Source organism: Oncorhynchus masou, chromosome 14, assembly GCF_036934945.1.
Source record: "Oncorhynchus masou masou isolate Uvic2021 chromosome 14, UVic_Omas_1.1, whole genome shotgun sequence".
In the NCBI taxonomy this organism is placed as follows: Eukaryota; Metazoa; Chordata; class Actinopteri; order Salmoniformes; family Salmonidae; genus Oncorhynchus; species Oncorhynchus masou.
This window is the reverse complement of record NC_088225.1, coordinates 15,502,830-15,530,141: the sequence shown is the minus strand read 5'-3', so window position 1 is coordinate 15,530,141 and position 27,312 is coordinate 15,502,830. Positions and strand designations below refer to the sequence as shown.

The 27,312-nt window shown below is 42.1% G+C and overlaps 2 protein-coding genes across 2 annotated transcripts; one reads left to right on the top strand and one right to left on the bottom strand.

Annotated features, from left to right (window-relative positions):
* Positions 1-22: 22 nt before the first annotated feature.
* Positions 23-5,738, bottom strand: LOC135553740 (forkhead box protein J1-A-like). Its single transcript, XM_064985688.1, has 3 exons — positions 5,561-5,738; positions 4,122-4,767; positions 23-3,205 (listed from the first exon to the last, which is right to left on the bottom strand). Exons 2-3 carry the CDS (start codon positions 4,710-4,712, stop codon positions 2,342-2,344), a joined length of 1,455 nt encoding a protein of 484 aa, XP_064841760.1. The 5' UTR covers positions 4,713-4,767; positions 5,561-5,738; the 3' UTR covers positions 23-2,341.
* Positions 5,739-11,992: 6,254 nt separating this feature from the next.
* On the top strand, positions 11,993-27,300 carry LOC135554371 (UBA-like domain-containing protein 2). The gene is made up of 3 exons (XM_064986646.1): positions 11,993-12,266; positions 18,661-18,717; positions 24,099-27,300. Exons 1-3 carry the CDS (start codon positions 12,147-12,149, stop codon positions 24,456-24,458), a joined length of 537 nt encoding a protein of 178 aa, XP_064842718.1. The 5' UTR covers positions 11,993-12,146; the 3' UTR covers positions 24,459-27,300.
* Positions 27,301-27,312: the final 12 nt, after the last annotated feature.

Here is a 27,312-nt window from a genome sequence, read left to right as displayed (position 1 = left end):
AACTCATGTAAACTCATTCAAGTTTGAAGGTTTTTTTATTGTCAAGGAAAAACAGAAAAATAAACAGTATGAATGCACACATGAATGCATATCTCCATAAAAAGAAATCTTGAGGTATGATGCCAATAGGGTCAACTTGGATGACCAGTGTTTTGGAAGAGCTAATACATAACTGACAAAATATTGTAGTAGTTAATTCACTTTTAAAGGAGTTTCCTTCCATCAGGATGTATCCATACCGTACCACAATAAACCCTGAACTGGGTCTGACGAAGTCCACTGCATTACTAACCTTCAATGTAATGTAAAATAGACCAAGTATCACTCACTGTACATTGATTGCACTTTCACACTTCATGGTGGATTTACAACACTAATAAACCAGGAGTAGTTATTCTGCAAGATAACGACTATTAGTACATTTTAATATATGTTAAATTTCAACTTTGGGTAAAAACACAAAAATAGCGGCTTTAAACTGTATAACTGATCAATGCACCATCATACTAGGTCATTTAATGCTTAAAAACACAACCACAATTTATGAATAAGATATTTGGCTACAGAAGGGCCATTTCTTACCGACCTCTACAGCTTCTTTCCAAACACAAATCCTGTGAAATGACGTCAACACACTGGAGGAGTTACTGGCTAGCTAAAGTGGGTATCTTAGCTAACAAACTGTCTACATCGGTCACGGCATGCATGACAAGACTGACACTTTGACGAACCACCAAAGGTACACCCCATTTCTGTTTGAAAATGTACTGTTTTTTGTCCCATAAGTTGACCTTTACGACTCACTCATGTCTTGAAACCGTGTGATTTGGTTGAGTAAGACCAGAGGAAAGACAGAAATTTCCTGGTAAAGGTAGACTTGAAACAAAACAAGAGAATATCTCATAACTCAACATTTGTTCATGTAATTCCTGCTTGTTTATGTCATCTTTTTTGCATTGTGTCCTTCTGTTGACCAATAGGCCTCCATCAGCTTTCCTTGGTGAAAACCCAGCCTCTAACACTGCTGGTCTTCTGGTCCCAAGTGTTGTTCTTTGCACATCTAACCTGAAGGTCGGGTATTCATTGACAAGCCACTGAAACCTTTGCAAAGAAGCTTGCCTTGAGCTATTCTGCATTGGAATGAACTTGTCTTTACGACATCCAGATCTGTCCTCTACTGCTCTCTGTAACTGGTTAACTCACTGAAATTTGTTGAATTAATGATTATTAAATATAAATTTACACTCTGCTGATAATATGACAATCCTAAGCTTGCTAAAAAACAATCTGTTTTAAATTGTTCTGCATACATTTAAAGTGGAAAGCTCATTATTCAAAGAATGCATTCAAAGTAGTCATTATAGAAAACCCCACACATAAAACTATTTTAAGTCTAAAAGGTGTTCTAATTAGTAGTAATTTGGCAAATATCTCTTCATTGATCATCATAGTATTCCTTTCACTTCAGTTACAGATATTGTATATTGATATTAAATAGACACTATTTTCAGAATTTCATCCAAATGCATCCACAGATCGTTAAAAGTCAGATCATTCAGCATTTCAGTAGAAAATTCAGTACAGGGCCGAAATTCCTGAAGTCTGATGCATACATTCCAAAGATCTTCACAACAAATAATAGTATTCCCTGTGAGGTGGATTCATCTAAACCTTTATGAAATATTCAGCATGCTAAACCAACTAATCTTAAGCAGCTAAAACGTTGCATCACTGTCAGGTACAACACCCCAACTCATCATTTGCTATTGGCCTTGCATCTCGAAACTGTCCATAACTTTCAAAGAGTACAGTCACTGTAAAGTCTTATTTTGTAATTTCATCTAATGCAAAATAAATGTACATTTCTAAAATGTCGATTCCAATGTTCTGTTGCTCACCTTGTGCCTGGATGACAATTCCTCTATCCATGTCAACCTGAAATCCATTCAATACCACATATATATTCAGAATGTAAACAAAGACATATTGGTGGTTTTCCTGTCCTCAGACAGGAATATTTTGTTTCTCTTTGTGAGCGAAGTCTTATTGATAATGTCTATTATCCAATGTCATGGTCCCAACAGTAGGTTTGATATAGTTTTTGTCCAGTAATCATTTAGAATGCTGCAGTTCATTGTGGCATTTTTGCTCTGTAGGTATTAATGATGTCATCCATTATTGTACCAATTTCAAAAAACATAATCTAGAAATCTTAAAAACGTGTATGTGTAAAAGGTCCATTTTAGTTCATGTGGTGCCTCTCTTTTTAAACAATAATCTAGTAGTGTCATCACAGTATAGTCAACGAGTCTTGAAGGCCAAAGAATTGGAGAACATGTCTTTAGAGAAGATACTCTATCTTACTGCTGAGGTCCCCTCCGAGGGAGTCTCCCAGGTCAAAGAGCTGCTCCAGGTTGACTGTGGAGCTGCACAGGAAGTTGGTAGATCCCTGCTCCTCTTCCTCTGGCCAGGGGCTCTGCAGGAATGCTGTGGCCAGGAAGGTCTCCTCAAAGTCTGCTCCGCTGCTCCTCTGGGTCTCCGCCAGCACGTGGCTGCTGTCTGCTGTCCCTGCGGGGGCCTCCAGGGGACAGATGTGGGTCCCCCGCACCATCAGGTCCTCCTCCTGGGGGATGGGGCTCAGTGGATCCCCTCCGTCCAGACTCAGCTCCCCGCTCAGCGCAGAATCCAGGAGGGCGTCCCAGTCAAAATTCCCCTTCAGGGAGCCCAGTTCCCTATACTCCTCCACAGACAGCAAAGGAGAGCTGGAGCGCCAGGGGACTTTGACCATGGCAGTCCTGGAGCCCAGTGTGTGTTTCCTCTTGTGTCCAGGGCCTCCCTTTCTCATGGGCCATGCCCCCAGCATGGTGCCTTCGGCCAGACAGGGGTCCCAGTTCTGGTCGGCTCCAGTGGCCTCTTCAAACTCTCTCAGGAGCTGCTGAGCCTCTGGATTGACACACAGCCCACTCTGGCTGCCTGTGGGGTTGCAGAGGCCCCTGGGCAGGGGTTGGGGGTTGGCCCTAAGCCTGTTCTGCAGGGCAGGGTTGATCTGGACAGGGGGCATCCCCCTCTTCTTGTAGGCCCCGTTGAGGAGGCGCTCTGCGTACTGGGGATCGATCTTCCAGAAGCCCCCCTTCCCTGGCTCATCCTTCTGCCGCGGAACCTTGATGAAACACTTGTTCAGAGACAGGTTGTGCCGGATGGAGTTCTGAAATAGCGCATGAGGGGGACAGGATTGACATGGCAGTACACATTCAGGCTTGGTCCATCAAATATATTAGCTTGTGTACTCTTGCATTCAGCCTTACCAGGAGCTCAGCACTGCCCCCCCCCCCCCCCCCAGCTAGACGAGTGACCTGCTGACCTTTGTTAAATATTATCTGCCCCATGCACTGGCTTACAATAACAGAATGCTCAGGAAATTAGTATAACTTCTGGAACCGGGGAGTACGGCTAACGACTTAATTAATCATTTATCCAGAAACTTTTTCCAGAGAATTTCTTCCCTTTGATGGGGAATCTGCACTTTTGATGCCATACCGCCCCTCCCCATACTCCCCCATTGCCTCTCCTTGCTCAAGCAGAAAACCTGGGAGCTATTTCTGAAAAATAATGTAATGGGTTTAAAAACACACACACGCACACACTAAAATGTGTGTTGTGGGGGGATGAAGTCTTCTTAAGCAAGATGCTCACTGCCAAGTAAGGGGACGTCCAAGGCAGTATTTGCTACAATCTTTGTAAGTTACGGGAGTATTTGCTGCCATCTTTGTACCACGAGAGCCCTTAATTCCCATAAACCATAGCTGCTAATGCTTGATCAGAGTGTGGCAGACAGCCCAGAGCTCTCAATATACAGACGTTTGGAAAGAACTGTGCTCTTACTCGTTCCTGTTAAAGAAAAACTGTGCTCAGCTGCATCTTGGCCCCACTCCAAAACACACAGAGCCCTCTGTGGCAGATGCTGAAGAGGACTCTCTCTCTCTGTCTCTCACTCTCTGGCTGCTCGAGACATAGTCAAGTTACGAACATGACTGAGAGCCTCTCACAGGACCTAGTCTAAAGCATACTATTAGAGCCATTTTCAAGTGTGTGTGTGTGGGTGTGACTTTAGCAACATTTACCTGCCAGGTGGGGTCAGCATGGCGGAAGTAGCAGAAGTTGTCAGTGATCCACTTGTAGATGCAGGAGAGGGTGATCTTGGTCTTCTTACTGGCCTGCATGGCCATACAGATGAGTGTGGCGTAGGAGTAAGGTGGTTTGATATGAGGGTTTGTCTTGTAGTCCACCTCATCAGGGCAGTGACCATGGGACACCAGGCTAGGGAGGGCTGACAGTGACTGCATCCTACAATAGGCTGCTGCTGTAGGCTTGCCTGGGGTGAGGGGCATCCCCATGGATGCAGGGTCACCAGCCAGAGGGGAAGCGGGAGCCTCGGAGCCCAGCTGCTGATGGCCGAAGAAGTGAGGCTGGTGGTGAGTGGAGAGAGGAGCCTGTTGAGGCCCATTGGCATTGAGAATAGAGAACTCCTGCAGCCACTGCAGGCTGGTCAGGCTGTCATCCAGGTTGTCAGAGCCCCCAGTGCTGCTGGAGCCTGCTGAGGCTGAGCTGTCGTTCAGGTCCAGCTCCTCAGAATGAGCAGCGGCAGTCACCACTTCCTCCTCCAGCCCCACCGAGCCCTCGGGCCAGGGGTCTGCACAGCTTAGAGACAGCATGGTCCTCCCTCCGCTCCGATGGCTAAAGCTCCCCCCTATACCACCAGACAACAGCCTGACAAGGAGAAAATATACACCCGACATGAACAAAGCTGAAAAGGACAATGATAGCCCTATTTAAAAACAGAGCCCTTTGAGGCATGTCAGGGGGTAAATTGAAATAGTTTCTCTCTGTGGTAATGGCACGTTCTATTCAGTGAATTGTAGGGAAACAAATTGTAGGAACAATAGCTGCATGTAGTTGAGATCTTTCAAATGTTGATATTTGATTAGAAACTGCTTATTAACAAAAGGAGTGCGTGGGTTTGTAATCCCAGAATAAAGACTGTTATTCATGACATTATGTGCGAAATACCTGCAATGTTTATTCTTACTGGTTCCGATGTTGACTGTCTGGAGGTCATATAACTTTTGTGAAAAGTGATTGGAGCGCAGTCTAGCCTACCTACCTATACGTAATAGCTTATATCCATAAAACGGGACTCTCCACACCAAATGCTGAGACAAAGGCACTGTTATAAACGTATATATGTCGAGTGAATTTATGATAAACGACTCAAAACGTGATCAAATAGAGTAGGCTATTGACAAATTAATGAATTGTGCCAAATCAGATATTTGAGATTATTCCATTTAAATGTTTCAATTATTTGAAAAAATATGAAGATGCTTATAGCTAGCTAGTAATTTAACTTTACAACAAAACCTTACAATAGTTACAATTAACAACTTTGTATATTTATGGCAAGATATCAATAATAATTTGCTACAATTTAATGATAACCTACTTAATTCTAATATGTTTTAATTTTTAAAATTAAAATAATGTAAAAACATGACAAACTTACCTTGATCGGATATAATGCTGAGAAAATACTTTACAATCCAAATGGCCAATTGATAAATTATTAATCTCACTTTAGCCTTGAGGATTTGCACCTGTTGAAAATGTATGAAAAAATACCTCGAGATGTCTTTGGCGCTCTGATGCGCGCTTGTTCAATTCAACGTCTCAAAAGCAGGTCTTTATAACAGTGGCAGCGGCTAAGGATCTCTCCGGGGGCAGTTTAATACCTGGTGCAGGAGGTTTGTCCGGCAACCATAGAAACGGTACCCCCCTTGTAAACAGCTTCCCGTTCGACTATTGGCTTGGTTGTTGCTATAGTGCTTCATTTTTAATCAGTCTCACTCAGGTTTGTTCGTCACGCAAGTAAATCCAGTCTAGTGTCCCAAAAGGGAGTTGAAAGGACTGATAGGATTTTTGTATTTTATTTATTTTTTACAAATCAGCTCGATCTTTATCCCATCAGATGAGTTTAAATGGGAAATGGAAATGTACTAAATGTGTTGAATGGAACGGTTTTGACATACAGCATAAATAGACATTATCTAAATGTTCAAGCAGATTGAGTTGGTAAAATAATACAATATATATTTATATTAATTTGAGTAGGGTATTTAACCCAATACCTTGCAGACAATGCGCTTTGCGACAACCTTTGGAAGTGAATTCTGGAAATAAAAAAATCTGGGGGTTTTTGTCCCCAAAAATTGTACATGAATTGTTCATCCTAAACTTTGCAGAGAACGGCAATGAGGAGCAGAGAGTAAACTCTGAGTGGTATTGGCATTGAAGATAAGACATTTTGGAGTGTTAACCCCAGTTCTGAGTGACAGTTGTCAAAAAAAATATTAACAAAAAAGCAGACATCCAACTCTGGAGTGGGGACAGAACTCAAGAGATGAGGAAGCCTTTTTATCGCTTTACAGTTGCTTTTGTCAAGAGTCTCAGGAAACCACTCAACCACACTAATAGAGCGACCAAGGGGCCAAACCTTTTTGTTTCTCTTTTTTCCCTTTTCTGTCTTATTAACAAAAGTACATTCCTTCACAGACGCACACCCTCCTGGATGTCCAAAGGGTGCATCCAAGTTCCAAGACCCCATCTCAGGGGCGCTAATTCATTCAATCATAACCAGTTATGATTTTAGAATCCTCCATCGTCATAACTTGTTGCCGTCATATGGTAAAAATCACTACATGACTACAACTAAATGAATCAATCACAGATTAGAAATTTTACCATACATGTAGCCTACACCAAGGGAAAAACTCTTGTGTACCTAGCACTCTCTACCAAGTTTGGCGAGGGCAGACAAGGAAAAAACAACAGACCAATCAGCGAGATCAGTCTGACAAAGAGAGTGAGAGCGAGAGAGAGAGAGAGTGATGGAGGATAGGATCAGGGCCAGTTTTCTGAGTACTTTCTGCTTAGTATCAGTCGGCCCTTTTTGCCACTCAACCACAAAATCCACAGCCCATTGTTGGGCCCTGTAGGGCCGGGTTCTGACCAGACCTGATTGTTCATGTCAGACTCTGAACCAGCCCCCGGCCCTCCTCCTCTGCCCACCATGAGGAGAAGTCAGAGGTCAGAAAAGCGAGCAGCCAATCACAGTAATGCTGACAGGGAGATGAGTTGAGGGCTGTCTGGGAAATAGGGAAGGGACAGAGATTAGACACCAATGACATTGGCAGGGTCACAGCTGGACAAAGCTGGGGAATACCCAACAGACCTCAGCACAACTACAGTCTTTATTGCTATCATCAATCATCAACTCAAACAAGATAAACTCTAACAAAAAGTGAATTATTGGGAAACTAAACCTGATGCATATGAGTTTAGTAAACAGCCACCTATGGACATAGACACACAAAATTTATTTGATTTATTTTACCAGGCAAGTCAGTTAAGAACACATTCTTATTTTCAATGACGGCCTGGGAACAGTGGGTTAACTGCCTGTTCAGGGGCAGAACGACAGATTTGTACCTTGTCAGCTCGGGGGTTTGAACTCGCAACCTTCCGGTTACTAGTCCACCGCTCTAACCACTAGGCTACCCTGCCGCCCAAAAATAAATATGCATAGGCAACAGATTTTTTGAATTCATACAGGTTTTTAGACATTTTCATTACTCAAACATGATCAACATCTGAGATATTGAATGTTTAATCCCCCTGTATAAGAATGACTTGCATCACATCACAAAATAAACTTCTCTCCTCAAACTTTATTCAGGCAAAAGTTAGGGTTTGTGATCATGCGTTTCCATTGACAGGAGATGGCGCTAGATCATAGAAAATTACAGTGTAGCTCTTTTCTCCAAGGAGAACAACAGCCCAATGGAGATTTTTGAACAAATATGAAATTTCACAATTATTAAATAGTTTGATGTACTTTGTTTAAATCCTCTAAATATGTATTTGTGTAGTGTAATAATTTGTGTTCTGAAAAAAAATATTCTAAACAAAATCAAAAAAATTAGAAATGTTTGCAAATCTATTAAATCTAAAAAAACAGAAATACCTTATTTACCTAAGTTTTCAGAACTTTTTCTATGAGAATCGTAATTGAGCTCAGGGGCATCCTGTTTCCATTGATCATCCTTGAGATGTTTCTACAACTTGATTAGAGTCCACCTTTGGTAAATTCAATTGATTGGACATGATTTGGAATGGCACACGCCTGTCTATACAAGGTCCCACAGTTGACAGTGCATGTCAGAGCAAAAACCAAGACATGAGGTCAAAGGAATTGTCCGTAGAGCTCCGAGACAGGATTGTGTTGAGGCACAGATCTGGGGAAGGGTACCAAAAAAATGTCTGCAGCATTGAAGGTCCCCAAGAACACATTGGCCTCCATCATTCTTAAATGGAAGAAGTTTGGAACCACCAAGACTTTTCCTAGAGCTGGCTGCCTGGCCAAACTGAGCCATCGGGGGAGAAGGGCCTTGGTGAGGAGGTGACCAAGAACCCAAAGCTCACTCTTACAGTGCTCTATTGTTCCTTTGTGCAGATGGGAGAACCTTCTAGAAGGACAAGCATCACTGCAGAACTCCACCAATCAGGCCTTTATGGTAGAGTGGCCAGATGGAAGCCACTCCTCAGTAAAAGACACATATCAGCCCGCTTGGAGTTTGCCAAAAGGCACCTAAAGACTCTCAGACAATGAGAAACAAGATTATCTGGTCTGATGAAACCAAGATTGAACTCTTTGGCCTGAATGCCAAGCGCCATGTCTGGAAGAAACCTGGCACCATTCCTACGAAGCATGGTGGTGTCAGCATCATGCTATGGGGTTGTTTTTCAGCGACAGGAACTGGGAGACTAGTCAGGATCAAGGCAAAGATGAATGGAGCAAAGTACAGAGAGATCCTTGATGAAAACCTACCCCAGAAAAACACAATTTAAGCAATTTTAGAATAAGGCCATAACATAACACAATGTGGAAAAAGTCAAGGGGACTGAATACTTTCTGAAGTCAATCTACTATAGTAGATTAACATACTCTACCAGACAAAAGTTTGGATACACCTACTCATTCAAGGGTTTTTCTTTATTTTTTAAAACTATTTTCTACATTGCAGAATAATAGTGAAGACATCAAAACTGTGAAATAACACATATTACATGTAGTAACCAAAAAAGTGTTAAACAAATTGTATTTTATTTTTATTTATTTTATATTTGAGATTCTTCAAAGTAGCCAACCTTTGCCTTGATGACAGCTTTGCACACTCTTGGCATTTTCAACTAGCTTCATGAGGTAGTCACCTGGAATTCATTTAAATTAACTAGTGTGCCAAATACAGGCTGCATCACATCTGGCCATGATTGGGAGTCCCATAAGGCGGCGCACAATTGGCCCAGCGTTGTCCGGGGGAGGCCGTCATTGTAAATAAGAATTTGTTCTTAACTGACTTGACTAGTTAAATAAAGGTTACACATAATGCCAAGAGTATGCAAAGCTGTCATCAAGGCAAACAGTGGCTACTTTGAATAATATAAAATATATGTTTTAGTTACTACATGATTCCATATGTGTTATATCATAATTTTGATGTCTTCCCTATTGTTCTACAATGTAGAAAATAGTAAAAAAATAAAGAAAAACCCTTGAATGAGTAGGTGTGTCCAAACATTTGACTGGTACTGTATATATATTCATCAAAACCCCTGCCTGTTATACACAGAGTTTATTCAGTGTTTCCAGTGGGCCCCAAAGCTATAGTGAAGGGCATTTTCCAGGAAACCCTGGCTGTGTGCTACTTACACACTGAACCAGCATTCATAGCTCTGACAGCGACCAAAAAGGAAGATGGTGACATACTCGTGAGTCACAGACTCAGGTTGGTGGGGGGGAAACAAGATGGAGGTCAACACGTGGGCAAGAAAAAAAGCAAGACATCCTGAGTATCTCTGAAAACAAAGTCCACTCTGTCAAGATCATGTTAATCATTGACCAATGAAAGTATGGCTCCACCTCCTTTACTCTGTGTTTTGGGAGAGCCTAGGGTCCTGGTATCTGAAAGCAGATGGTGATCTGCATGAGACAATAACAATTTAGGTTATGTCTCCCTGCAGTGTGAGTAATACAGTTATACAGAATATATCACCCATTAAAGCAAGGGCATTTGTCCAGATAAGCTTTAAGGGGACAAAATAACGCAGCATAAGAACAGATAAGGTGGCCATTCAGCAGTAACCTACTTTTCAGTATTTTGAACTGACTGACCTCTCACATGAGCTTCAGATCATTTGGTCTGACCATTTAAAGCAAAGCGTCAAGTATTGAGCTATTTTGTGTGGATAAATGTTATATGCTCCCCATTTTGAGAGGAAATGTGTTGTTTTTGGTTCAAATTATTATCCCAAATAAAGATAAAACATGGGTAACCTTGAAGGCTTGATGGTCACAATGTATGACATTGTTTCATTGAAAATTAAACAACAGAGTGACTTTCACTTTCTGGTAGTGTAACGTCAAAATAGCAGAATTGTCCTTATGTCCTTATCTTCTGTATGTTTGTTTCAAGTTTTAACAAAAAAAGTCCCATGACCTTCTAGTGTAATGATTTATTTGCTGAAGCAAATTGCCTATTAAAATAACCCCCTCTCAGTGTGGTGCAGAATTAACAGAATAAGTCATTTGTTGAAAGTCATCACAATAAACACCCAACAGATGCTCATAACTGACCAACAAAAATCTCATAAATGATTTCCTTGAATAGTTCATTAGACCATTCTGGAACATGAGGTCACTATTCCCAGAGATATATTTCCATCGGAAAGAACATGTTTCCGAAGCCTCATTCCAAATGTTATTATTTGGAATGAAAACATCTCCAATAATTAGTCAAGTGAATTTACTTATCAGTCTCAAAATAAATGGGCCAAAATGCATGTAATTTGGGAGCCTATTTAAAATACACAGACAACGTATTAAAGTAAATGATGGAGTGCTATGTTGCTATGCCGAAAAAAGTCAGAAAGAATAGAGGAAAGGTGGGATTTGAAATCCTCTGGGAACCTTTGGGGGCCCCTATTTACAACCAATTTCAGATTATAGATTTTGAACACAGTAAATTAACATATTGTAATAATTGACTGTTTGAAGAGTTGTGTGGGTAGTCTCCAATCTAATTATTAATATACATCATCAAATTCACATTATCCAGGTAACACCAACCTACAATACATAATAGATAGTCTTCTCTGTCACACGTTCACCTTTAATATACTGTATACCTACACCTCAGCTGAATTATTCAGTCTTGCAGGGAGGGAGTTTGACGTCCCACTGCCTAGTGGATAGTATTCAGAGATAATCACATAGAATTAACACACGGAACGTGTTTGATCACCAATGCAGCCAGAAATTAATACACCTTTCTTCTGTATATGCTGTCTCATAACATGGTATCAGCTATTCAGAGACTCGCCGAAAGCACAGCACATTTATTATTATCGATGTATTTTCTGTTTGTGAAAAAAAGTATGAACAGTAGGCTTTGTTCACCGTCCATAAGCTGTTATATTATCGACTACTGACTGTTATTATGATAAAATGTACAGAATTTGAAACGTGCCTATATTGTAACCAGTACAATATGTCTCTGACTGTTTGGTCTGGCACAAATACAGCCATCATAACGTTGCTGTAAATATTTACAATAGAAATACCAAACCTGGACCTTTTCAATACGTTATCTCTAAATTGACCAATTATTGAACGACCCTCATATACCTTCTTATAGAAATAAGCCAATAGGTGTGATTTACTCATCCTCTGGTATCCAATCCATGAATATATGTACCCTGCAATTGCTTTACTCCAACGGTTTGCTGGCTCGCGTGATAGCCAATGGTGTACCAGCCCGTACAATCTTGCTGACTTGTTTATCCAATCAGCTGTTGTGCTTGGCTTTGTTGTTGGTGATGACATGGACATATTTGTTGTTACTGGAAGGCGAGGGTAGAGCGTGGTAAGGAGGATCAGGTTTGAGAGATTGATTTCGACATTTCGAAGAAAAAAAGGAGGCTTTGTTTTCCTAGGTTTCAACGTTAAAATAACTGAGGTGGGGTGAACAGCGGTTATGTCGGTGAATATGGACGAACTCAGGCATCAAGTGATGATCAACCAGTTTGTTTTGACTGCTGGTTGTGCTGCTGATCAAGCGAAACAGCTTCTTCAAGCGGCTCACTGGCAATTCGAGGTATGCGATGTGTGTTTATATGTTGGTTTCATAGCGATGCAGCTAATTAGCCACTTTAGCTAGCTAACAAAGGCAAATAATGAGAAGTTCTCCGAAATTAGAGAATGGCGATTTTTTTTTACAACCATGTAAATAAACCCAGTCATACGACGGATAATCCGGAAGACCTGGTCTAACATTAGGAAATGCGGTGTTTGCCATCGAATTTCTACTTTGACTGTTCACACTAGTTAACGTTAACTAGATGGGAAATCGATGCTGCTAACGTTATTGTTTTGATATATGTATTGGTTACGTTTGTTATTTTATGTTGTGTTTTTCATTTTGACCCTATTCAATATACATTTGCATTATCTAACTAGCCATGGTTGCAGTTGATAGTAGTGTGATCTGATTTCTTTCAATGCCATTTGAACATAATCAATCTCGAACGTCTAATTTAGCTAGATACAGTAATAGTGCAACCGGCTAACTAACTAACTAGCCATCCAGAGAGCGTCTGAATAGGTGTGTCCAGAAAGAAAATACCTGATTGAGGTTTTTGAATCCATAAGGTTAACGTTGTTTACATTCTTGACTTGACACCACCAAACACGCAGAGGCTCTTCCTGTCCAGACCCCATTGTTGTAGTAAGTAAAAGGTGTCTCAAACTTTGCCTTTGTTTTTTGAATATTGCTGCTGCTCTGAAAATGTTTAGGCTATTTAGTGTAATAGCATGTATGTTACATAGCTAGCACACAAAGCAATTCATACCTCAGTCCCAACTGGTATGATTTATGGCCAGTCAATACACACTTCCAATTTTGGAACAAGCTTCTACTAGTTATTACTTTCCATATTTGGCTGCGTAAGAGTAGTACACCAATAAACACACTCACAACACACATTTAAAGAACATTGTGTTTATGATTGCTTGTTGAACAAGGTTAGGGAAAGGTGACACAGCGGACCTCCTGGATTGACCGTACTCTTGTCCAGGAGTATTCATAGGGGATATCTATCTTTAGGCAGATTACGGTGCCTTATCCTTCCAGTTGTTCATATTCAGTACTCATAGTCCTGGCTCAGAGATGCATAACGTATGAGCAGGCGTTTCTTCTAAGCTGACACACAGCGTGACCCTTTTCAATCATGGCTTCAGCCAGAGCAGCAAGGTGGAATTGTAATTTGAATGAGCGTAATAGTAACATACGTTTTTAGTGAATAGATAATTCACTACATGATATGAAAGAAAAATCCAGTTCATGTTGAAGCACACCCTAGAGTAATGTATAATGAAAAGTATGCAAAGTATAGTATATCTGCTCCTGTTTGAAGAGCTCAGCTGGCCACTGGTTTGAAATATTCAACAGGGCCCTAAGTATGGACAACAGAGAGATGCTGAGAAGATCTGAGGCTTCAGGCCTCTGCTTCCAGATGGTTTCCCAAACACACCCCTGCTCTGTCTAATGGCCAAGCTTTTGTTAGTGCTTACGCGCAGGCAGAAGTGGCTGGGCCAGGTGGTTTGAAGGGGCTGAGGAGGCTGCTCAGCTCCTCCCAGGCTTCTGAGAGCAGAGTCAGCCTGTAGCTTGATTGGAGCAGATGCATTGCAGAGACAACTTAGCCTCCTCTGGGCAACCTGTCCGGCTCAAGGTCAAAGGGCTAGTTACTTATGGCTGGGCTGAGCTCCCCCAGGTGCTGTTGGCTAAGGAATGGAGGGTCAAAATATTAGGAACACCTGCTCTTTCCATGACAGACTGACCAGGTGAAAGCTGATCCCTTATTAATGTTACTTGTTAAATCCACTTCAATCAGTGTAGATGAAGTGGAGGAGACAGGTTAAAGAAGGATTTTTAAGCCTTGAGACAAGTGAGACATTGTGTATGTGTGCCATTCAGAGGGTGAATGGGCCAGACAAAATATTTAAGTGCCTTTGAATGGGGTATGGTAGTAGGTGCCAGGCGCACTGGTTTAAGTGTGTCTGCAATGCAGTTGGGTTTTTCATCCTCAATAGTTTCCTGTGTATCAGGAATGATCCACCACCCAAAGGACATCCAGCCAACTTGACACAACTGTAGGAGGCATTGGAGTCAACATGGACCAGCAACCATGTGGAACGCTTTCGACACCTTGTAGAGTCCATGCCCCAACGAATTGAGGCTATTCTGAAGACCAAGGGGGTGCAACTCAATATTAGGAAGGTGTTCCTAATGTTTTGTGCTCTCTGTTTATAAATTGTGTATACATATTGTATATACTGTATGTGTATATGTAGAGTCTCTCTATATAAAATATTTATTTATAGTACAATCTCAAAATGTTAGCCTTTATTACTTAATTTAATTTCTTTGTGTTGTCATCTACTCCTGGCTCCTGGTTGCAGGGCAGGCTCTGTCTGCTCATGGCTTCTGGCTGCAGGGCAGGCTGTGTCTGCTCATGGCTTCTGGCTGCAGGGCAGGCTGTGTCTGCTCATGGCTCCTGGCTGCAGGGCAGGCTGTGTCTGCCCATGGCTTCTGGCTGCAGGGCAGGCTGTGTCTGCTCATGGCTCCTGGCTGCAGGGCAGGCTGTGTCTGCTCATGGCTTCTGGCTGCAGGGCAGGCAGTGTCATTGTGTCTGCTCATGGCTTCTGGCTGCAGGGCAGGCAGTGTCATCGTGTCTGCTCATGGCTCCTGGCTGCAGAGCAGGCTGTGTTGTCGTGTCTACTCATGGCTCTTGGCTGCAGAGCAGGCTGTGTTGACGTGTCTGCTCATGGCTCCTGGCTGCAGGGCAGGCTGTGTCGTTGTGTTCATGGGCATGTTCCGTACTCTGTCACTCCCTCAGGGCACAGCCCCTAACTCAGCCTCATTATCCCTGTTACTACACCATTATTAATGCACTTCTTTCTTCTGCACTCTTCCATATCACCCTAAGTATTCTTTTTGTGTTCACCTATATTTATTTATCCTATTTCTATTTCAGGCTGTTTTTTAAAATATGTTTTTGTTATTGTTTGCTGTGCCCTCAATTAGACGCCTGTTCAAGTCTTCTGCTTTTATATAGGCCTAGTGCTGGGCTTCATTGCAGTGTTCTGTCAGTCATGTTATATAAGAAACACTGTTATGACTATTCTCTGCTCCATTGCTAGGTTCTCTGCTCCATTGCTAGGTTCTCTGCTCCGTAAGGTAATGGATGCTCTCACTTAAAGCCCATGAGTAGTACTGAAACCTTTATGCAGATGCTCTTAGATATGGTGTTGCACTGTGTGTTTGTAACCTACAGTATTTGTGTGTGAAACGGAACCGTTGTTGATGGTCTTGAATGTACACAGAAACACACTTAACATTAAAAAACATAAATAGGCAAAGAACAGTGTGATCCCAGCAGCCTGGTAGACAATGGCAGTGCAGCACATTCATGTTGATATGTGTGTCACGTTGAGCAGCAGACATTCCTGCACTACTGCTGCTGTTGTCAAACAACCACAGAGCATGGTTTGTGGGGGAGGGGCCGGCTTCAGCCGTGAGGGGAAACCACACATTCATTGAAGTGTTCGCAAAGAGAGATTCTAGTGAAAGGAAATGGAGGCTAAGCAAGGGACTAAGGTTTAGCTAGACATGCTGTCATTTTAGTAGTAGGCTGCATGCAATTATTTTAATCCAGTCACTAAGACACGTTCATATTTGAGGCGATTTGTATACAAAGGAATGACACTGCATTTGTCAATTTTCCACCTCTTAAAAAGAACATGGGCCAGTCAGACTACGTGAATCATAAAACCGGTATCTTGCCATAAAATCTGATAAACTACTAAGGATATGTTTTGGTATCAGTGTATTTTTGTTTCCGGACCATGGTGTCCTTACCAGGCTGGCCTTTGTGTTCACAACAGAGTGAAACAATAGAAGTAGCCTATGGACTTCCTTGTTTGTGTTTAAGGGCAGCAACTGAAAGTAGGACTACTTGTTTACATTGTGTTTCTTCATAGCCCGTCAGAAGAAGGCTGTCACAAACAAGGTTTTATTGTGGCCTATGTGAATTGTCCCTGAGAAAATAGCACATACCCTATTCACGGTGGTTTATATAGCCTAAACTGTTTACATGTCACTGAGTTGTAACACTAGTTTTAAGTAAAGGAACAGTACTAGGCTACTAGTGATTTTCTTTTCCATGCTAATTATCATTTTAAACAAGCTTGTGTATTGTGTACATTCTCACTGAGCCATTAGCCTGTCTGCCACTGCCTCTCTCTCCGCGTGGTTTACAAACCCTGTTTTAGAAAGTGGAGGATAATAGTTTTAACCCCAGAGTCATGTGATCTACTTGTACCAACTGACCCATAGGCCGATGCTAGCAGAGGGGGATGGGCGTCAGACTCTCCACAGTGAGCGGATTGGAAGGTGAAATGTGTTACTACTGTTTTGTGGTCCGCAAACTAAGGATGGGCATGAGTACTGGAACGGACGTCAAAACTCAATCTTTAACCAGAGATTATATTTTTTTATACTGTAAAACTATTTGGTCCAAAAATTTTTTATTGAAGACCATGTTCATTTGCTTTGACTCTAATGTTCAATTTGTACATGTGCATTTACGTAACACAAAAAAAGAAACCAAGCCAAGCATCACACAGTTCTGCTCCCTAAATTCCTTTTACCCTCCTTGTCTCACTCACTCAGTTGTGTTCTAACGCTCCCTCTACACACGCGTGTTGAGTGCACACACAAGCTCCCGTTAGGCCTACAGAAATAAATGCCTATAAAAACAGATCTAACTGATGGGATACACAAGCTACATTCCTTGCCAAATATAGTGTTTTATCACAAATTCAGTTTATCACAAATTCAAAATGGACTGGTTGGCGGAAGTAGGGAAATATGTGTTCCAACAATGTCCTGCAATTTTGGAATAATTGTGTAATTTGCCGCTTTAATATGATACTTTGCAGTTGTCACTAGTTACCACAAAGTCAAAATTGGCTATACGGAACAATTCATGAAAACAAAAAAAATAGAAGAGACATTGTAAAAACAAGCAGAGTTTATTTTTATTTAACCTTTAATTTACTAGGGAAGTCAGTTAATAACCAATTCTTATTTACAATGACAGCCTAACCCGGACGACGCTGGGCCAATTGTGCACCGCCCTATGGGACTCCAAATCCAAATCGCCAGTTGTGATATCGAACCAGGGTCTGTAGTGACGCCTCTAGCATTGAGATGCAGTGACTTAAACCACTGCGCCACTCGGGAGCTTGACCTTTTGGCTGTGACGCCCCCACTTTGTGAACTACTAGTGCTACTAGCCTTGGCTATATATAACCCCCGTAAACATAGACGAGTTCTATTCTGAAATATGCTATAACATTAGTTTGATAAAGACAGGGCGTAGTTTCATCAGAATCATTAAGCCTGAGCCTACTCAACAAAGATGTCATGGTCATCATTCATCCCCTTGCAGTGTTCAAAGTGAAATTGTTATTCCATTTAGAAAATTACAAAGAACAGGCAGAATAAGCTGGACAACTGTGTATATCCCCCCCCAAAAAATACATATTTTGGTTTGTAACCCAGTTTCAAATGCTCAGATGTGCATCACTTTGCACTATCCAGTTATATTTTATTCTGTTATGTTACATTTTTAAATTTGAGTCATTTAGCAGATGCTCTTATCCAGAGCAATTAGGGTTAAGTGTCTTGCTCATGGGCACATCAACATATTTTTTTCCACCAAGTCAGCTCGGGATTCGAACCAGCCACCTGAATCCAGGGACCGCTATGATCCCTAATTGATATCACCTGTTAAATCCACTTCAATCAGTGTAAATGAAGGGGGGAGGCATGTTAAATAAAAAAATGTAAGCCCGGAGACAATTAAGACGGTTTGTGTCAAGAACTGCTACGCTGGTGGGTTTTTTACATGTTCAACAGTTTCCTGTGTGTATCAAGAATGGTTCACCACCCAAAGGACATCCAGCCAACTGGACACAACTGTGGGAAGCATTGGAGTCAACATGGGCCAGCATCCCTGTGGAACACTTTCGACACCTAGTAGAGTCCAATTGAGGCTGTTCTGAGGGCAAAGGGGGTGGGGGGTCGTTCGCAACTCAATATTAGAAAAGTGTTCTTAATGTTTTTGTACACTCAGTGTATATATGAGGCAATTTAGCAATTCGGATTTGTTATCTTTACTGGTTATGATAAATTACGCTTTGTTGCGCACTGTTGGCATAGCTAACTGCACACATTTTTTCCAGTGTGGGCCTTGAGTTCTAAAATTATTTTTTCCCCCGAATATTCAGAAAATAATTGTGCGAGTACTTGAACAGTCAAAGGTCAAATGCCCATCTTACCGCAAATGGCAGTTCATGTGCTCACAATGTTCTCACACACAACTTCCTCTCTTCCCCTCATTCTGTCTCTCTCTCTTCCTCCACAGACAGCCTTAAGCTCCTTTTTCCAGGAGGCCAACATCCCTAGTCACCACCACCAGATGGTAAGTGCATTTTGTTCCCCTTAAAAAAGAAAAAAGGGCTTAAGGCATGTTTTACATTCTGTCAGTGTGTTCAGGGAGCTAATTTACGGCATGGCTGCAGCGTCCGTGACCAGGCCAGTCTGCTCCTCCTCTTCAGTCAGACAGACAGAGGGACAGATTCACCAACAGGACAGGACTAGAGCCATGGGCATAGTAGTACAGCTGTGTCTGGCAGAGTGACATCACTGGAGTTATTGCTCCTGAGTAGTAAAGTCTACATCCTGCTGTACTACTCCACGGTGCATACTGGTTTTCAACACTGCCCAAGCCTTTTAGGGTAAACTTACTTAAGATATACTGCCTCATGGACTGGCACTATGCTTTTTAGTGCAACACACGTTTCATATCATGAATTCTTAAACCTTACACAATATTTTGAAACCTTTTCCTTCAACATGTATTGCATGACAACTCCGTATGTCAGGCACAGCGAAGTAGCTGGGTCAAAATAGCTTTAACCACGATGAAAGCAATGGCACAAGGCTGGCTCCTGTCCTTGGCCCAAGCCAATTTACGCAATGCTATTCCCTAACGGCTATAGTGATCATGTGGTCCGTGCATGAAACCATGTCTGCTTCAACTGACCAGTAAAAGCCCTGGAGCGGCGAGCTGGTAATGTAATGTTTACCACATGGAGGCTGTGCTGTGAGCATGCAGTGTTGACGTGTACACTGAACCCAGCCATCTCCTCTGATTATCTGTCTGTTGCTGCTCTGCTGCTACAACACTGTTTTGGTTTTCTCTCTCTTTTTCCCTTCCTCTTGGGTGGGAGGAGCATGTTCGAGCTTGAGAGAGAGGAAGTGTGTGAGTGGCGGGGGCCAGGGTTTGTTATTATTTTCGGTGCAGCCATTACATCATACCGTGTGTGTGTGTGTGTGTGTGTGTGTGTGTGTGTGTGTGTGTGTGTGTGTGTGTGTGTGTGTGTGTGTGTGTGTGTGTGTGTGTGTGTGTGTGTGAGAGAGAGGCAGGCATGTGCATGCTGGGAGGAGGAGTGATGGAAGAGAGCTATCTGCTACAGAGGAGGAGGAAGGGCTGTTAAAGGATAGAGAGAAAGAGAGAGTGTGGAGAGGCAGTCATCAGCAGCTGCAAGTCATCTCCATGTATTGCGGGTGTTAGTCCTTCCCCCTCTCTCTTTAGGCTGCCCTGCACTCTCCTTGGGGCCTGGGGGAGCCACAGGGGAAACAGTGGGTGTGGGGAAGAAAGAGCTCCGTGTAGCAACAATAATGTACACAACACTGCCCTCGATCAAACACTATTGACTATACATGGAGAACAAAGATGTGTATGTGTAAGGGACTCTTATAGCCTTAAACCTAACAGAGAAGGGTCACATTTCCACAACCACTTGACATTCAGGGTTGCATTGCTTGTTGTAAACATGGGGCTGGGTTTTCATTTATTTAATTAGACCTAGTACTTGACCTGAGAAAACAAGTCATAATAAGTAAGTCCTAGAGAAAATGACATTCCTTTATCAATTTAATATGTACTCAATCTGATGAATAGAAGCCACAACCAGTTGAATTACATTGTTTCTTTTCATTACTCTGTACATAATGTAATTCATGGAAAGTGGGTAATGCACTCTAGTGGTGGTGGTGGTGGTAGTAGTGGTGGTGGACTGGTGGTAGTCGTGGTGGTTGTCATGGTGGTTTTGGTAGTCGTGGTGGTGGTAGTCGCGGTGGTGGTAGTCATAGTCGTGGTGGTAGTTGCGGTAGTCGTGGTGGTTGCGGTAGTCGTGGTGGTGGTAGTAGTGGTGGTTTTGATAGTCGTAGTGGTGGTTTTGATAGTCGTAGTGGTGGTTTTGGTAGTCGTGGCGGTGGTGGTGGTGGTAGTGGCGGTGGTAGTCGTAGTGGTGGTGGTGGTAGTAGTAGCACATGGCATTTGTCATCTCACCTGTTTCCCCTCTGGTGTGTGAGCCCATGAGGGATGTAACTGTTTGTTGCTCTGGGACTGCACAAGCTCTACCCTGCACCTTCTGATGACAAAACAAGACCATAAATACTGTAGGAGAAGTTCTGGTTTGAGCCCATAGCCTGGCCAAATATAATGATTTACTCCTTTACTAGGACCTTCCTGTAAACTAATCAAACTGTTACCACAACTATTATTATCATCACTACCACTACTATTACCCCTACTACTACTATTATCACTACCACTACTATTATCACTACTACACTACCACTACTATTATCACTACCACTACTACTATTATTACCTCCACTACTATTATCACTACCACTACTACTATTATCACTACCACTACTACTACTATTACCACTACTACTATTATCACTACCACTACTATTACCACTACTACTATTATTACCTCCACTACTATTATCACTACTACTACTACTATTATTACCACCACTACTATTATCCTTACCACTACTATTATCACCACTACTATTACCACTACTAATATCCCTACTACTACTACTACTACTACTATTACTACTATTATCACTACCACTGCTATTACCGCGACTACTACTATTACTACTACTACTACTACCACTACTATTATCATTACCCCTACTACCACGACTATTATCACTACCACTACTATTATCCCTCTCACTACTACTATTATTACCATTACTATTATCACCATTACACTACTATTATCACTACCACTACTACTATTATTACCACTACTATTATTACAACCACTACTATTAATACCACCACTACTATTATCACCATTACACTACTATTATCACCACTAATATTATCCCTACCCCTACTACTATTATCACCACCACTACTACTATTATCACTGTCACTACTATTATCACCACTACTATTATCCCTACTACTATTATCCCTGCCACTACTAGTATTACCACCACTACTATTATCCTTACCACTACTATTATCACTACTACTAATATCACTACTACTACTACTACTATTATTACCACCACTACTATTATCCCTACTACTATTACCCCTACCACTATTATTATTATTACCACCACTACTATTATCCTTACCACTACTATTATCCTTACCACTACTACTACTACTACTACTACTACTACTACTATTATCCCTACCACTACTACTATTATTACCATTACTATTATCACCATTACACTACTATTATCACCACTACTATTATCCCTACCCCTACTACTATCATAACTACTACTATTATCACAACCACTACTACTATTATCACTGTCACTACTATTATCACCACTACTATTATCACTACTACTATTAGGCCTACCACTACTATTGTCACCACCACTACTATTATCCTTACCACTACTATTATCACCACTACTATTATCACTACTACTACTACTATTACCACCACTACTATTATCCTTACCACTACTATTATCACCACTACTATTATCACTACTACTACTATTATTACCACCACTACTATTATCCCTACTACTATTATCCCTACCACTATTATTATTACCACCACTACTATTATCCTTACCACTACTATTATCCCTACCACTACTATTATCCCTACCACTACTATTATCCTTACCACTACTATTATCCTTACCACTACTATTATCCTTACCACTACTATTATCCTTACCACTACTATTATCCTTACCACTACTATTATCCTTACCACTACTATTATCCTTACCACTACTATTATCCTTACCACTACTATTATCCTTACCACTACTATTATCCTTACCACTACTATTATCACTACTACTACTACTTTTACCACCACTACTATTATCCCTACTACTATTATCCCTACCACTATTATTATTACCACCACTACTATTATCCTTACCACTACTATTATCCTTACCACTACTATTATCCTTACCACTACTATTATCACTACTACTACTACTTTTACCACTACTACTATTATCACTACTACTATTATCACTGCTACTATTATCACTGCTACTATTATCACTACTACTATTATCACCACTACCACTAATAATATTACTAGCTGTACCACTATTGTAAACATTAAGGATGATATCGCAACAGTTGTAACTTGAAAGTATGTAGTGTTCAAACTCCCTTGTGAATGTGTGTTTGTGTTTCGTGTAACGGTGGGCGGCAGATGGGGTCCAGTCCAGACCTGCCCTTCCTCTCAGCCGAACCTGTTAGACAGGGCCCTAGCCCCACCCTCTCAGCACAGCACAGCACTGTAGCTAAACACAGCCCAGCATACAGTTGTTCTTGTTATTGTTCTGTCTACCTACTCACTGCTTTACTAGGACCAAGCCTTATAGCCGTACAGCTGCATCTGGACAGTCTAAGCAGCTGTAGTGCTTCTCAGTCGACTTCATTGCTTTATAGCTCAATTTGATCACTTGACTAGATAAGTCATATTTGAATATCTCCTTTACTATTGATTTCCATAACAAACAAGTTGAATAATTCACAGCTTAAAGCGAAACTCAGTCAAGTCTCTCCCAAGAAAAACAGGAAACCCCCTGTATGGATCACCATTTTGGGTCCTGCAGGAGGGGCAGTTTCAGTGTGGTCAACCATCACAGACCCAGACAGACTGAAACCATGCTTGTCCATCTCCTAACTGGAGCAGCTGCTGCTCACTCTGACAGACCTGTCACCTCACATCAACACTAAGACTGTGCCTCACGATACTCAATACTATACTGTATGCTGCACTACAGTCTTCTCCCTCCACTTTTAAAATGTCTAGTATCTTAGCTAGCTATGACCATGCCTGTCCCAGGCTCTAATCTGGTTTGGTGACCTAATCAATTTACCTTTTCAACTTTAGACACCTCTTTCATACTATTAGATCCACATTTCGGGTGCTTGCGTGACCCTCATGTCAGCGGGGCCGTGGCTGTGTGTTAGAAATAAAACAGCCCTGACCTCCTGCAGCAATGCTAAGAAGTCCTCCGTCCTGTAATGGCTGCTAGCCCGCTACCTGATCCCTGTTGGTGGTGGGGGTGTTTCTATCCTGAGGCACCACACTCAGTCTTACAAGTGGGGACATCTGACATTTTGTGCAACTGCACAGCATGTTAAGCTGCCATGTTTACCACAGTGAATGGATGTAGGTGGCTACAGGGTTTAGAAAACTTGTCTTCACAATGTTCAGCAGTTGTACTGCACACAATGCCCAAGTCTACAAGTGAACTGCCTCCCACAACAGTAACTAAATAGTCTAGGCTATTTGTTTTATGAACTCACCAATCATGCCTTCTATTGGTACATAGAGTTCACAGCAGGCAGCAGCAATGGAAGCACCCCATGGGGACCAAATCATTGGGACAGAATGTTAAAATTAAGTGTTTGCATTAAACTCAATGTAAGTCACTCATTTTAAACCCCACGTGTCTTCTGTTTTCCAGATGTGCACTCCAAGGAACACCCCAGCCACGCCGCCTAACTTCCCCGACACCATCACCATGTTCTCCAAGCTGAGGGCGTCAGACTGCTCGGGGAGCTCCGGAGGCGGAGGTCCCACCCAGGTGTCCATGGCCTGCTCCCCCCCCTCCTCCACAGCTGGCTTCGGATCCTTCTGGGCCTCATCACCCCCCAACCACCAGCCCGTCTGGCTGCCCCCCTCCTCGCCCACAGGTCACCACATGCACCACCACCACTACCAGCACCACCACCACATGCACCAGACCCCCATGTGGCCCCCTGTGTCCCAGCCCGGCAGCGCCCAGCAGACCCCTGTTGTATCGGTCCTGCATGGCCAGAGATGAGACTCTACCCAGGTGTGGGAAGGAGGGGGCTGGGGAGGATAGGGTGGGGCTGGGCTGGGCTGGGCTGGGCTATGTGCATCCTAATGAATCTACTAGGGGGGTTGGGTGTCAAGATTAAAGGGTCTTGTTGGCCAAGGGGAAAAGACACGCTACTGTTGTTTTCCTTCCTTTCTTTCTGTTTTTCTAAAATGACTATGAACAATGTCTTCTTTGGAGTACATCGGTATCCTCTCTCTCTCTTCATCACAACTCATCAAAGCCTGGGAAGAACCGGGGGAGAACCACTAATAACAATATGAGGAAGTGGAATAACGAAGGGGGTGGAGTCTCTGAACCCCCCCTCCCACCCCAAAGGACTCTGGGAAATGCAGTTTTCTTCATCAATGCAAGTTGAGCCCTGGACCCAGCAGAGCACTTACTTAGGATAGGAGCCATGTGATCTGCTGAAGTGCTTGATCATTGGTTGTTTTTCAAAACTCTACTCTCCCTTGGGGTTCAATAACGCTCCAGCGATGTGACCAGATTTCACAATAACCAGCAGACAAAAACAAAATGGGACTGCAACACAAATGATGATGGTTTTGTGTTCTCGGCTGATCTTATGGCTCAGAAAAAATATGTTTTCAATATTGTTTGTGGTATGGATATCTGTATAGTGCAGATCATGGACAAACACTGTAGCCATTTTGTCAAGTTTCATGTAGCCATGTATCTCTTTTTAAAATGTCTATTTTGTAAGTACTATGTAGCTTAGTGAAACCTGACTCAGTGGCTCCACTGCATGCTGTTGTGTCTGAGAAGTGGGCTCTTCAGTATGTGTGGACTCAAAGCTTTGGTTTAAAGTGTCTGAAAGCTGACCTTCACATCAGAGGTGTTTTAAGGAGACGTGTAAAGAAATGTTAATACTGTAATTCAGTTTGTGTTGAGATACAGCAAAGTATGCAATCATTTGATGGAAGCCTGAAGCCAGTTTAAAGGCTGATGCATTTTTGTCATTGTTTTTGGGAACATTTTCTACCTATGGATGTCAAAGGCACTGCATCTCAGTTCTAGAGGCATCACTACAGATCCGGATTTGATTCCAGGCTGTATCACAACCGGCCGTGATCGGGAGTCCCATAGGGTGGCGCACAATTGGCCCAGCATCGTCCAGGTTAGGGTTTGGCCGGGGTAGGTCGTCATTGTAAATAAGAATTTGTTCTTAACTGACTTGCCTAATAAACTTTCTTTTGACTGATAATGCAAACTGGTTTTCAGTGACAATTATGGAAACATCTTCTGAACTCCATTGTAAATAAAGGCTCAGCAGAAACAAAGTGCAAAAACGTTGAACTCTGTAACCTGGCTGGGGACGAGATTGAGATCTGTTATCTGTCAACACTGAATTTAATCTGGTTTGCAAATGTTTTGACTAACATAGATGGGTGTGAGCCATCAGTAGGCCTCTTCAGGTTTCTATGGGGAGTGGAGGCCCACTCGGTGATTTACTACACAACCTCTAGCAGAAGATCAACTGGTCCTACCTCTGGTTAAATGGGAGAGGCCGAATGTATTCCCTGCAGAAACAGTCGGTTTCAATGGGTCAGATTAGCAGAATCTCTCCTAGTGCTCAAATTGTGTGTAATTCCCTCCGTGAGAATAGTGTCTGATTGACTGATGATGAATTGAGTGTCTTGTCAACTATAGAATTATGAATTTAGTACGGGTTGCAAATATTTACTAAATGATTGTTCAGGCAATGTTTACATATGAGATTCAGTGTACTGATGAACAATGCTTCATAACCCAGAGTCTTACTTATAGGTGAGCTCTTCATACAACAGCCCATGTCAGAACATTTGCAAATCTATCAATGGTGACAGATGGAAAGGTAGCCATTTTCACCATCCTTCTCATTATAATTATTACAATAAAGAGGGAATAGGGAGGTCTGAACAGGTTGCAGTTGTATACAGAGGGTACTTTATCTGAAATAATGTCACATTCATTCATGCCCTCACTAAATGATGCTTTAATATTATGCCTGCCTGCCACGTCTTCACTCAGACAATCATATTCACACCATCCCTCTGGTTGAATACATGTCAAATCACATTTGTCAAGCTGTGACCTTTGTGAGGATGATTTTATAATGTACAATATGGACAGTCATGTAGCGTTGGACAGATGCCACCTGGCCAATGTGGACCTTTGTCAATGTCACCAGAAAGAAGGGACACTGCTACCATGTGGTCTGTTCTGGTTCTAAATCCATGGATCTTTTCAGATGGACATTAGAACCTCAACGGTGGTTCCTCTTGGGGTGTTCATAGCACCACCTCATTCATTAACTCATGTGTTCTATTAAGGGGAACGTTTGTTGTCAACTGCATGAGTTTTGGTTGGTGATTTTCTAGTTTTGTGTTTTTAACAAGGTGGGAGTGGAGGGTGGTCCCATAATGAGTGTTTCCTGCTGTGTGGATTACTGGCTCCTCCTCCTCAGTATTGTTGTGGTAACTAACACACCCAGACACAGTAGTGTTGGGGGATTATGGTTCCTGTGGTGATGTGACCCGGTCTCCATTCTCCTCCATTCTCCTCGATCAACAGTAGACAGTTTGGTCCCCCATGATATCTGTACAAACTGGGTGTTATGAAATGTTCGATCGTCATGTTCACCCATACAAGATGTGCAGAATGCCTGATGGAAATCTGAAAACAAGTCAAACAACAAGAACTTCTCATGGACCCTCATTTACATCTCTCTAATCCAACTTTTTATATAGATATTTCTCTCCTGTACTGTGTTTTTCCCCTGTTGAAATGTGTATTTATATGTTTAATAAAATAAGGTATGATCTAAGTGTTGGAGTTG